Source organism: Astatotilapia calliptera, chromosome 8, assembly GCF_964374335.1.
Source record: "Astatotilapia calliptera chromosome 8, fAstCal68.1, whole genome shotgun sequence".
NCBI classification, from domain to species: Eukaryota; Metazoa; Chordata; class Actinopteri; order Cichliformes; family Cichlidae; genus Astatotilapia; species Astatotilapia calliptera.
Window position 1 is genome coordinate 6,092,628 of NC_137429.1, and position 14,024 is coordinate 6,106,651.

The 14,024-nt window shown below is 41.2% G+C and overlaps 1 protein-coding gene and 1 long non-coding RNA gene across 2 annotated transcripts in view; one reads left to right on the forward strand and one right to left on the reverse strand.

Annotated features, from left to right (window-relative positions):
- Window positions 1-14,024, forward strand: part of LOC113028107 (uncharacterized) — a 460,838-nt gene that overhangs the window by 29,029 nt on the left and 417,785 nt on the right. The window lies entirely within an intron of this gene.
- arl4d (ADP-ribosylation factor-like 4D) lies at window positions 11,436-13,915 on the reverse strand. Its single transcript, XM_026178106.2, has 2 exons — window positions 13,775-13,915; window positions 11,436-12,849 (listed from the first exon to the last, which is right to left on the reverse strand). The coding sequence occupies exon 2, from the start codon at window positions 12,735-12,737 to the stop codon at window positions 12,132-12,134; it is 606 nt and encodes a 201-aa protein (XP_026033891.1). The 5' UTR covers window positions 12,738-12,849; window positions 13,775-13,915; the 3' UTR covers window positions 11,436-12,131.

Here is a 14,024-nt window from a genome sequence, read left to right on the forward strand (position 1 = left end):
CATTAGAAACAAATTTCATTCCCGTTTTATGCGTTGTGATTCAGTGACCACATCTTTGGTTGGCATATCAGCACTGATAGCTGGTTTATCCCATGTAGTTATGGCTAGTGGAAGACTGGGATTTTATTGCTGACCTCGACTGCATAGCCTTTACCCAACCATGAAGCAATGACCTGAGAGTCTGGCCAACTTGAGACCCTCAAATGGGGAAATCTTTGAAAGAATAACACACAAAAAAGTGACAAAAGGAAAGCTGTGATAGCTTGTGGAAGACCACAGCATGGTTGGGATGAACAAAAGGCCATGATGGGCGCCTCAAGCCCCAAATACCCGATCTGATGTGCATGGATTCACCCTCACAACTTTGGTCAAGATTCCTGGGTTCTTCTCATCACAATGCCTTTTTTCGCCCACTCTACACATAACTAGAATGTGTGATAGCATTAGTAGATTCTTACAAGTTTACACAATATAAACACATATATTTACACTTAATTTGGTTTGAAGATAGTCCTTTAATTGCAAAAACTGATTATGAAACAGGTAGGTGGTGGGGATAAGGACAAGGAGAGGAGGTGATAACAACAAGGACTAAAGGAAAGATGATTATCCTCCCGTCTCGCTTTCATTTCCTCCCTGTACATCTTCGTGTTTTTCTCCAGAGATGCGAGGAAGAGAAATGCTGCAAGGACAGAGGCTTGAGAAACAAACATGAAGGGCAGAAATCCTGACCAAACTATAAAACTTACAGTTTATGAAGAGTCCTCTTCCCACCATAGTTTGTATATTCCAGCTGTGTGCCACGCCTCTTTTATATGGTGAAGGTAAAAACACCACAGTAAAGCACACATGCTGCATTAAAAAAAAACAAAAAACCAAAAGAGATTCAGCCCTTTCATTCCCACCAGTTAATGGCTGTGTACAGGCAGCAAAGACAACATTTACATGTGCCAGAAATTGCTGTATCCTCAAGTGTAGCCACTATAGCAAGCCTCCTCTCTCATCCAAGTGTATTTTAGGTTTTGAAACATCCTTCATGGATTTGCAGGTCAAGAGCAGGATGATAGAGGAGACAAGGAGGCAGAAATTTCATCCTAAAATAAGTTCTAGAAAAAGTGAATTTTGACCTGTTGATGATGTTTTGGCATTAAAGGAAAAATTAAGAGTTATTACAATTAAGGACATGAATTTCTCAGCCAGTTTTTGTACCAATCAATCAGATGGTTAAGTATTAAGGCTTTTTATTTTAAACCACAAATGCCAAACTCGTGTTTACGAGGTGGTCAGAGATTTGGGGCATCAAAGTCCCAAAACTAAATATTGCAAACAACGAAATAAAGCAAGCGGAGTCTGCAGTAGTGGACCCCACAGAGGAGCTGAACCCTGCAGAACAAGTACATAAGTGGACCCTGAGTTTAGACTGAGCAGTGCAGTCTCCTGATGGGAGATTACATTTTCTCCATATCTGAAATGCAGATAGATTTTGTTTGGGAGCAGGCATTTATAAAATTTTAAATATTATTAAATATTTTACTTGAAAAAGGAACAGGAAGCACGGAGAGGTTAGAAACAGACATACATAACCTACCAGTCCTTGGATTATAATCATGGTTTTTCATCACAAGCAGAGAGAGAGAGGAAGAAAAAAAGGTTTTATCAACCCAGTAGGTTCATTTTTGCTTTGCCATGAGTCCCACAGTTCACGTGTAGCTTCACTCCCACGTGCTCTGAACAAAAGCCCAAGCTGCTCCTGCATCACCGGGAGAGCCAACGTGGCATCGGGGTCCCCACACTTGATGGAGCTCTGATTTTGATCTCCCAGAGAGGACACACAGTCAACAAAGCCCACATGGGGAGAGATAGCACGACCTCAAAGATACAGTTTGTGTTTGTAGTGGAGTGAGTCATCCTTTCTGACACAGCTGTGGTTTTACAAAGTACAAGCTCCCTTTAATATGAGTTAGATGAGGTAAATTTCTTCCCTTGGTTGTTGTTTTTCAGATAAAAAATATAAAAGAGTTAACACTGTGGCAATATAATGTTTTATTTTTAAAACAGAAAGTCTGTCTGCTAGCTAAAGGTACCGAGTCATATATTTACCTGTTTGATAAATATGTCATAACTTTGTTTTCAGAGACAGCGAAACAAAGGACAAGTGAGGAGATTTTAAAAGGTAACAAATGCTCAGAAAGAGCTAAACATTAAGAAATTCAAACATTACATGTATTGGGTTCTCTGACAAGACCTGTACAGTATATACTCACAGTACTGAGCAAGGAGACGCAGTTGAAGAATCACAAATGAGGGAAGATACAACACAGGCAGAAACAATCAAGGAATCAACTGAAAAACAACAGGAAGTACAGGGAACACACTAAGAAAGCAATAGCCAAAGTAAAACAGGAAGTGGAAGGTTTAACAAAGCCAGGCTTTCTTTGAATCAGCTGTTTTGATGAAATGTAAAGCCCCCAACCACAAAGGTATCACAACAGCAGTTATCGGATTTCTAAGCAGTCTGCTTCAGCCTCTGTGTGTGGTCATATAACTCTTCTTCTGCCTAAAATATGTAATTTAATGTGATTGTATGTAGTTTTCTATGATCCCTGAGTGACCCTTACTCCAAACATCAATGGTGCTGATGATAAAATTGCAATAAAAATCTATAAAGAACTTTAAAGAAAAAACGGTGGACAAAAGATTAATTATTAATTTTAGGATTTAACCCACCAAGTAGTAAAACTGTCTATATTTAAATGTTGGAGGTTACCAAACTGAGTAGCTAACATTGTGGTAAAAAAACATATTTATATATAGTTTTATTCTGGCTAGAAGCTGGAAAATAGTAACATCTGCTTATATATTGTAGACTGAGGTTGGTTAAATCCACAAAGGGCAGCAGCAGCACAGATCAGCTGCAGTAAATGCTGTTTGTTTGCACATCAAGCAGCTATAATCCAACACAATGATTCATGTGGAGTCGTGTTTCCATTGACCGGAGTGCTCTGTTTAACTTCTTTTAGCTCTGATGGAAATATCAGCTGTGCTATATTTACCAGCAGGTCTAAATGTGTTTATTTTCTGTCTGGTGTTGAGCCTTTAATACCTTTTTTCTGATACAGCCAAACTATGGGATCAATAATAGCTCTTATTATTATTCTAATTATTATTATTATTGTTGTTGTTATTACTATTAAGGGACAGTTAGGTTAATTCTGCCTTTCTGTATCCAGGACACTCGGGTAAAAGATTTTTTTTAAATCGAGAATCGGAGGTGGTAACCATATAGAGGATCAAAACTCACTTTTTTCATGTGAATAGTTTTGATCTATTCCAGTTAGTATGATTATTCATAGAACAAAGTTATAAAAGGTGGAATTGCACTTTGATCACCCAGTCACTACTTGTTAGATCCAATGTACACCAGCTTCTTTGTACTATTTTTCCCCAAAAGCATCCACATGGCACAAGCAACTGTATTCACAAAAAACTGGTACATTACTGGCAAATTTCTTGTATTTTTGCAGCAGTTTTTCACAGCTCTCACTGCTCATCAGTCAGCTGCACTGAGTCACCACTTGGATCCCTGAGTACATATTTAATAGTGACAATTTTATATCCCTCTTCTCTCATATTAGATCATTCTATCACCCTAAATCAAGCCACAGAAATCCCATGTCAGCACATTCCCAGATCCACCCACTGCCAGCGCGACACAAACAGCCAGCTTTGATCATCGCAGCAAGTTTGTTCCACAAGAGTCTGGGTTACAGCTCAGAGGTCTGTCTGCTCTTAAAAAGCAGGAACAGTCAGGATTAGCTAACTTTGTGTTTGGTGGCTGCTGGGTACTGTTCATGTACACCCCGCTAGCCGGCATGTGCCAGATGGGTCTTTGGATAATCCTAGTGTGGGATCAGGGGTAGACCCAGGGTGGCAGAGTGAGGAATCTAGACGGGATTAACTGCGGCCACATTAAGATAAAAGAAAATATATCTTAAAAGCTGCATTACTGAGCTGTAATCAAGTATGTGTAAAAACAATCAAAAACACAACAGCAGTGTGATTTGCCACATCATCTTTTAATGAAACACTTCATGAGCCTGGAGAGCCTGTTCTTGAAAAGCAATTGACCTTGTGAGACTCTGTGTGGAGGCATGAAATCATCCATGAAGTCATTCTTATATCAGTCCTGCAGCTGAACAAGTTATAGAAAAGTTTGGCCATGAAGTTTAACTCGCAGTGAATACGAGGCCCATTATTTCCTCACGGCTCCCTTGAGCAATAAATCATCCTTTGCTCTGAGCCTGCTGGGAAACAAGAGCACATATAAGCATGAATAAATGCTCCCTGACCCCTGGTGTGATACTGCTTATTCACAATAAATTGATTTCTGTCCTTTTAGCTGATAGCAATGGAGGAATAAAAGCGATGATTTGAACCACATGTTTTCGTAGAGGCTCAGCTCGGAGATAAAAGCGATGCGGCACAAACACAGAACCCCCTCCCGTGGTCACATTGTCTTATTCACTACCAAGAAATATAGCCTTGATGTTAATTATTTCTTCATTTATAGCCCCAAGCGCAGAAGATTTCAGGCTTTACTTTCCTTTGCAATCCCATCGCGTCCATTCAGCCTACAGCCTTGACTCTAAAGGAGGCCAATGGCAGCTTTACGACCTTTCAGGAATAAAAGCTGAAGCATCTAATCCAGCCCTCCCACAAACACTGTCTCATTTGAACCCTCAAAAGACCTTCACTCTGCACCGTGTCCCGTACAAACAACCAGCTCTCCCCTTCACCAGCCTCCCCCTGCAGCCCCAGCAATGTCATCAAGGTCGATCTCCTGGAAAGGCCTCTGTTGCAGTGAAATTTGAGATATTTTCAATAGTGATTGATATCAATACAGGCAAATACAGAGCAGAGGAGCGTGAAGAGGAAACAACACTGAGATTATTGAGAAATTTAAAACTGATGCTGAGTAAATTCAGATATATACAGAGAGAGAAAAGTTAGAAAAAAGGACCAGAGAAGAAAGCAACAGAGAAATAGACAGTACGAGGCGATGAGCTCAGGATTCCTCTATTGATCCGAGCTTCTTTTTCTAATCTCCCTGCCCCCTCGATAACCCCAGCTGGATTGGACATCCAGCCACAAAAAGCAATTTGACCCCCACCGCTGCCCTCTCGGGTCACCCTTTAGTGACTGCTGACTTTGGGTTGCCATGGTGAGAGAAAATTACGTCTATAGGGCCTGGTTGGACATGTTAAGAGCGTTGGATTTGTGCCCAGCACCCTGCTGCTTTTCATCAAAGGGGCTATAAAGAGACTGTAGCAGAGCATTACGTGTCTGTTGTTATTTATGGGGATGATTGTATTTTTTTTGCAAGTTTTATGACTGATGCTGTTGGCTGTTTACGTACATCCGCCAGTTTACTCATGAAAATTTGCTTTTCATGTTTCTGTATTTAGTCATGCAAGCTGTGGGTTGGTTGGTTCAGCAGTCAGTGCAATGCTTTGGTTCTCACTTAGGTTAAAGGGAAAGTGGAGCGCACTGATTAATTTACAATATTTAATTGCGCAAATAGACTAATATTTAGATGCTACATATATTGACGTAAGACATAAAGCAAATAGTCTCCACCTAAAGGGTGTACTATGAAACAAAATGAATGGGTTAGCATGCTCAGCTTGAAGTCAGAGCTTTTGGTGTCGTGTTCTCTGTGCTCTGTCGATCACTGCGCTAACTCGTGCCGAACGAATAACTAGACTTTCTTCGCATTAGCTGGCTTGACAAAACCTAAAAGAGACAACAGCTATCACTTTGTTAACTCAGGCTTTCTTCTTCAAACTCTGAGGGTGCGTGCATGAAAAGGTAACATTTGACACATTATTTGATTCTTCTTCTGTACAAAATGGATAAACTGAGCACCGCCTACTGATAAAGACTGATAAAGAACAAAAATATAACATTAAAATGCAACACTGTGGCTGCACAAATGGGTAATATTGCAGAAAATTGCTAATCTCGTGATTCAATTATCACAAGTGCGCTGAGCAGGAAAATAAATATATCAATTCAAATTCATATATTTCCCACTAAGTGTAATCTCAGTGCTGTTTTCTATTTCTAACATGACAGCTGCACATTAGAGCTCTGAAACTTTAAACTGCATACATTTAAACATTAAATGTTACTCAGTATGTTAACGTCTTGTTATTAGCCTGATAAAGGAGACAAGGAAATCATTTTAGTTTGTTTTCAGAACAAAGTGAAATTAATTTTACCTTCCTACTGTAAAGATAGATGTTGCTGGTAAAAAAAAGAAAGGCTTTCAAATACATCTGATTATCTGCTCTGTGTTTTAGTGGCTGTAATTCCAGGAGTGCAAAAGAGTTTTTCTGCATCACCAACTAAATGCATGCAAATGCCAGTGAGTACGCCATGCAGTTTGTGCTGCTGTAACTTTAGAGCAGGTGTTCGTGCTGTTAGTAAGGCAAAGCTTAACAAGTTGCATATATGAAAAGATGTCTTCAGCAGATAATCTACTTAAAGCAAATAAAGGAAACTGTGAAAACTGGTGCTTCCACAATATTGTCATGTGGGTAACCATATGAGGGCCAATAAAAATATCGGGGTGGCACACGGTGTGCCACCAAGCTTCTGTTTCTGTCTATGTGTGTTTGAGGGCACCTGTGGGTACAGGGACACAGTGGACAGCAGGGGACAATAGGAAATCATGAGGGACATACAAAGTGACTTAGTTAATGTTTCAGCTGGATGTTTTCCTCTCTCTTCTGTTCACATTTATTAAAATTATTACCAACACAGTCTTGCCAGGGGGGCCACTGGGAGAGCCAGCACTGAAAGACACCTCCCCCTGACTGAGTTAGCAGGCCTTAATAATGCACCCCTCTGTTCCTCAGCTTTTTGATACACAGGAAAGATGAGCCAAATGCAGACGCCACAGACAGGTTAACTAAGAGAAGTCGAGTTTTATTAAAACCTGTTAAGAGCTTATGTAAAAAGAAATTGCTAGAAAAACCAGTATCTAAAAAAGCACAAGGTCAAACTGAAGTCAAAATGAACTGATAACTGACAAGAGAAGACTAAAAGGACTGATTGGACACAAGTGAGATTAATGAGGGCAGAGAAGCAAAGGATGTAAAAAGACTGAAGATGGAAAACTCCCAAAACAATGAACTCTTCAAAAGAGCTGATGAAAGAAAAACAAAGGGCACGTAAAGATAATAATACCATATATAAATAACTAAAAAAGGACATGTTCACTGATGCTCTTAGCAGCTCCCATGGATTGAATCCACATGATTACTATCAAGCCTCTAATTTTAGTTTTACTAGTTAGTGGGACATGAGCATAAGACAAATTCAGCTAAATCTGCTGTATAGTTTTGGAGACTTTCCCCTCAATAAGATTTAAAAAGCCTGTATGTCCATATGCCTGTAGTTTTTAACAAGTTTTACAACATTGTCTAAACAATCTGAGACCCAGCAACAGCTTTGTTTGATATAATTTCATTTTAATTTAGCAGAAATTCATTCAAACTTCTGTAGACCATTACATCAATCCACAGTTGTAATAACTGAGGATATTCATCAAATATGTCAGCATAGTCATCTATCTGTTCACTGCGCTGCTGTGCCAGTCCTCACTCATAGACCCAATATATTCTGGCTTATATTTTTAAGACTGTGCCTCCTTGCAGTCATTGCATTGTGAATTTTAAGGAGAACAGGAAAAAAAATTTATTTGTAGCTTTGCTTATTGTTTTCAAAGCCCAGTGGTGTGCCTGTCTCTGATTTATGTCACACCGTTCCAGGGATACACCTGCCTATGTGAGATCAAGCCCTGACACATAATCCCCAGGCTTCCCTCTCTTGTGTGTTTCTTGTCAGCCACCAGGATGCCCTAGAAAGGAGGAGGCAAGGCAGAGAGTAACAAGGAGTCTGCACAGCATGTGACAGAAACATGCAAGAGAAAACCACTGTGCAACAAAGACAATGCACATGCAGCTCCCTTGGGTTTTTCCACCGCTGGATGGAAGTCATTAGGTGTGCGGGAGACTGTGGGCACGACAGCATTGTGCCTTACTGGCGTCATAGTTGTCTTCTGTTTTTCCTCTTCTTTGTTCAGCTGGTCCCTTTAGCAATCGCCACAGTGGACTGTCATCCTTCACCTCACGTTACCCCTAGCGTCCTCTGTCACACCAGTCCTCTGCATGTCCTCCTTCACTACATTTCCAAACCATCTCCAAACCACACATCACAGCAGGTTTCATTGCGATCTTGTAAACCTTCTATTTCACTGCTATCCTTCTGTCACAAATCACCACTGACACTTATCTCCGCCCACTTCTCCCTGACTGAGCTCCCTTCTTCACTTCTTTTGTGCACTGTCCGGTATTTAAGCTCATCTCCCTTCACCAGCTCTACTCACATAAATCACTGTTACGCTCGTCTCCCTTTCATTCACACACATTATGTATTCTGTCTTGTTTCTACTCACTTTCATTTCTCTTCTCTCCCATGTATACCTCCACCTCTCCAGGCTCTCTTCCACCTGCTCCCTACTCTCACTACAGATGTCATCTGAAAACATCATAGTCCACGGAGACTCCTGCCTGACATAATCTGTCAACCTGTCTAACACCACAGCAAACAAGAAGGGGCTCAGAGACCATCCCTGATGTAATCTTACCCCGACCTTGAATCCATCTGTCACTCCCACTGCACACCTTACCACTGTCTTGCAATCCTACATGACCCTCACATACTGCTCTGCCAATCCTGATTTTCTCGTGCAGTACCACAGGTCCACATATGCTTTCTCTAGATCCGCAAAAACAGCAACTCCGTACGACCTTCTCTATACTTCTCCATCTGCTCTTTTATGGCATGAAGCCATACTGCTGCCTACTGATTGTCACCTGTCTTCTTAACCTAGCTTCAACAACAGTTTCCCATCGCCTCATTGTATGGCTTATCTGAGGAGATAAGCTCAGCCACATACTGTTTGTTTTTCATTGGCTGACTGATGTCTCCAAATGCCCAGAATGTGTCTCAGCTGTTGAAAACACCGCATTATGATGCAAATTTATTCAGCGACCAGCTGCTGTATCAGGATGATGCTGCAACACATCCTTGAAACTTTTAATGAGCTCACCGTTTTGAATAATAGGGACGGTGAGGTCACACAAGTCAAGATGCGCACGGGTGCTCGTGTGGGTGCGCGGGTTTCTTGTCATAATGGACATGCATGTGCTTAAGTGCACGCAAGTGCAGCTTGACATTGAGCGTTTAAGAACACTCAGCGGGCGGCACGCGAATAGGTAACAAGTCATTATCTCATCATGTCAGGCAAGACAAATACAGGCCAGGAGCACACCCACGCGTAGCTGAATGGCAACTTAAGAGAGGATTAACACCAAGTGGGAAAATGAAGCCGACTCTGAAGTGCCAAAAACTTTTTTCCACTACTGGCCACCAAAGGCTAGCTGCAAATGTGAGTCAAACCCTGTAGACTCACTAGCTAAAGAGGCCTGCAATAGAACATTATAAAGTATGTTAACAGCTTGTATAAGGTATGTTTTTGGATAATGACTGATAGCTTTTTTCTAACTCATCCACCTGAACACTAGAGTTATTAGCACGACTGCTTTAATTGGCAGGTGTCCTGACACAGGCAGATGGAGCCAATCAGGGTCTGTTAGGCCTTCCTTCCACTACTTTGAGATATTAAACTGAACGTCTTCACTGCATTTTTGCTGTTGGTGCCTTATGGGGCATTTTTAATAGATTATCTGACAAATAATATGGAATACTGTGTGATTAAAAATCATCCACATTAGCTGGAAACTTAGCACTCCACCCTCTCATATAAATCTTTGGGATCGGTGACAGTGGCCAAAATGGTGATGCTGAGGTTTCAGCATACGGAGTCTAGAAAGCAGCGGGTGACATCATAATGGTAACACCTATCTTTTATATACAGTGTGTGATCAGAGCTAGTATTAAGTACAATGGAACATTTCTGATATTTGCTACAGTAACGATGAACTGTTAGATGACACATCAGAAACAGAGTGCAAAAACTCTTAAAATGCCAGTATAGTGAAATTTAAATAAAAGAAAAGGTCTCTGTGTTTTTCTTATTTATCTCCTGGATTTATGAAAACAGGTTTCTCATATTTTTGACAGCAAGAGACAAGAAGCTCACGTATCCTTTGACTCGATTCAAGATGCCAGATATTTTTTGCCATTCTTTGAAATGCATTTTTATCAGTGGTATTATTTATTTTATTTCATCCCAGGGTCACTAAACACATAAATGTGAGACTAACATTAAAATAAGTAGTAAGACGAGATGGCTACAGTCCAGTTGACTTCCAGCAAGAGTGCAACAGAGCATCTGCTGTACAGATGGCCTCAGGTGATCCAGCCCCACATGACCACAAAATCAACAGCACAACTCAACCAGCTCACCTCTGAGCCGTCTCACCACTAATTGATGCAATTAAACTGTCAGCAGTAGGTGGAAATCCAACTAAACGGATTGTTTGGTCTTGTGTGGGGGAGGGGAAGAGGAGGAGATCCTCCCCCCTATTTTGGTAAGAGCACTGAAATGGTATCATCTGTTAAGGTAGCAAATATTTGATGTAAAGAAATACTAACTAAAGCTTGTTTGATACTAGATTTCGGGGGACTAATGCAGATTTTTGGCAAATTAATTATTCTGGCATCAATATGCATTGGTTGATGTATTTTCTCTTTTGTGTGTGTCAACAAAGGAAATTTAATATTCACTGTCTTTCAGCTCCGTCTGCCAAGTCCTGGGGGAAATATGTTTCTTTAGGTGCTTAGTGCTGTTTGGTGCTCAGCAGGTAGCAGAGGCATATTAAGATATCACAGGCCCCGGGGCCACAACTTTATCAAGGCTTCCCAGCCTCTTTCCCAAACACTTCTCAAGTGTTTCCCAAGTTGCGCAAACATCAGCAGGACTTATTTTTCATACATACAAATGCATCAACAGTCAGTCATGGCTGCAGTTTAATTATAGTTAACAAAGCATGCTTGTCTGTCCAGTCACGCCAAATAGTGATTAATGATGGATAACTATGCCAAATCTGCTGTCTGTATTGCTGTCCATGAATAATATTAGTTTATCTAATTATCAGTTACAATAAAATGTGTTTTCACCGAGTGTTTTTCGAGGTTACCTGCAATATTTTGATTTGATCACTGAATCCACTTGGACATTAAAGTCACGGCTACAGATGATGTTCAAATATCACTGTAGAAGTGGCCAGAAAATCTCAATATTGAGGTGAATTTAGAGCTGAGAGATTATGCGTGCCATGTAATCCAAAAGGTTTAACTCATTCCTATCAACTACCTTCAAAATACAAAGATAGCAATGTATGTTCTGTACAGTGCTAGGTTTATTAAGTCTTCAGTTTACAAAAAAATTACAATTTGTAAAAACAGTATAATTATACAGTGGTAGCTAAATTTGTATATATATGTGTCTATGAAGGGAATGCACTTAGGATCTGTTAGGAATTAAACTAAATATCATTGGTGCTAAGTGAGCGCTGGACGCTGTTCATTTACAAAAAAGAAAAAGGAGCCTCTGTCCAGTACGAATACATATACACTGAATAAATATTTTGAAAAAAGATCAGTACATTGTGGAAGAAAAACAGCAATTTAGTGGTACAGAATCTGTGCAAGCCTTTCGAGGAATATAAGAACGTCATTTTAAGTAAATCTTCTTCATCAAATGGGAATGTGGCCCTCTGTGAGTCCTAAAGTGAGCAGGCAAGTGTCTTCTCAGAAATCTTCTTTAAAACAAGTGTAGAAAAGCACTTAGTGAGGACTAACTGCTTCAAGGTTTCCTTAAATCTATAAGCTGTCTAAGGACAGCTGCAGAACAAAAACAATGTCAATACTGTTTCAGTTATTATGAGCAAATCCATTTCTCCGGACCCTCAGGCCGTGTGTAATTGTTGTTTTGTTGGCACAAATTGCTTTCCCATTAAAGAGGACCATTAAGCCTGGAAGCATCTGAGCAGTGTATAAATCTCTGGTGTATAAAGGCCACAGTGTGAACCGGTAGTTCATCTCTTCCTGTTCCTGTTGTGCTTCACCATCTTCTTCCTCTTCAGGATCATCTCATAGAGTTTCTCCAAGCCCAGCTGGAGCCCCTGACCGTCCACAGCGCTGCAGCTCTGCACGTGATACAGCGTGTACATGCTCAGTTCATGAACAGAGAGCAGCTTCTCCACCTCGCTCACAGACAAGGCCGAGTCCAGGTCCTGTTTGTTGGCGAGAATTAGCACCGGGACTCCCTGATTCTCTGACGTGCGGGTGATCTTATGGAGCTCCACTTTGGCCTCCTCCATTCGCTCCACCTCGGTGGAGTCCACCACAAACACCATCCCGTCTGTCCTGCGAGTGTAGGACTTCCAGAGCGGACGCAGCTTGTCCTGCCCACCCACATCCCAAATCTGGAAGTTTATTCCACGAGATGCCCCAACTGCCACTTTGATCTTCTCTGTGTTGAAGCCCTTGGTTGGGATTGTTTTGACAAACTCCTTGAGTTTGAGCCTGTAGAGCAGAGAGGTTTTTCCGGCCGAATCGAGGCCAATGACGACCACGTGTAGGCACTGGAAGCTTGGCAGGAACGGCGTGCTGGGAGCGATATCAGTCAGCTGGTTCCCCATGACTCCAGCCAGCAATTCACACCTACTTAGGTGAGGTGAAAGATTCCTGTTTTAATCCGTTCTCAGTGGATTGGCATTTGGTCCCTGTCCAAGATCAGATGGTGCTTGAGGCCTTATCAAAACACACACACACAGGCTGGGTTAACATTTAATTAAAAGACAATGGGTGTTTAAGGAATGTTTGCAAACCAAGCTGCACTTAAAATGTTTCGCTACTACCGAGATGCTTACTTTACAATAGCAGTGTGTGTGTCTTCGAAATTTTAGATTTCAAACTATAAATGTGCCACATTACAGAGCTAAACATCAGTTAACTAGTGTCTGAGGTAATGTAGTTTCTTATTTGCTAAGGGTTAATCCTCTTAAGATTGTTAAACCTGAAGGGCTTTTCCTGGGCCAGATTGATTTGAATGCAGCCGATGGATAACATGTATTCAGGGGGTCTCTCTGCTGACTGCCTATAAGGACTGCTTCAGCTGCACTAATCCGGTTGTTGTTGACATCCTGATACCCATCAAACAGCTGCTGTTTGGACTAAATAAAACCATTACATGTTTACAAGGGCAGGTTTTATCTTGTTTTTTTGTTTTTATTTTTTACTTTGACCTCCCCCCCCAAAAAAAAAAAAAAAATAATACAGTGTGCAAAGACTTTCTGTACTCAGCTTGCACAAGCATTGCCCTGTCATGTTTATTGACAGATGTTTTTATAACCTCGTTGTATGACTGTGTGTATATATGTGTGTCTGTGTGTGTGTATGAGGAATAATCCACCTTTTTCTCCAGTTTTCTCCCTCTCCTGCATGAAATCTCACTATCTACCTCATGTGACGACGTGTTTATCCTGATCGATATACCGCAAATAAATTTAAGAACTTCAACATCGTCTACCTATTGAGCTTGTAGGAATCCTGATATATTGGATTGATTGGATAGGATAGGAAAATAAAACATGCATGCAGTTTGCAGAGCCTGCACGAATCCCAGCATTGAAAACCGAGCCTGACCTCTCCTCTGCATATTTAAAAACCTTCCTACCTTTTTAGATGTTCGGTGAAATCATCATCCACAAGCGATAAACACGGCCATAGTTCACAACAAGCGATCTTCGTGTTCTCCTCCAGCAGCACTGAGAAGCTCCGGAGAGACTCGAGCGCACGGCACCTTAAGCCCGGTGACGTCACGGCCACCTGGAGGGTTGCTGCTCCGCGCCCCCTGCTGGTGCAGCAGTGAATTGCGTGCATTCGGGGTGTCATGACCAGCAAACACTGATGCATAATAACGTGCA

Bases quoted from the DNA above. Each gene is read 5' to 3' on its own strand.
- arl4d (XM_026178106.2), bottom strand. From the start codon at position 12,737: ATGGGGAACCAGCTGACTGATATCGCTCCCAGCACGCCGTTCCTGCCA.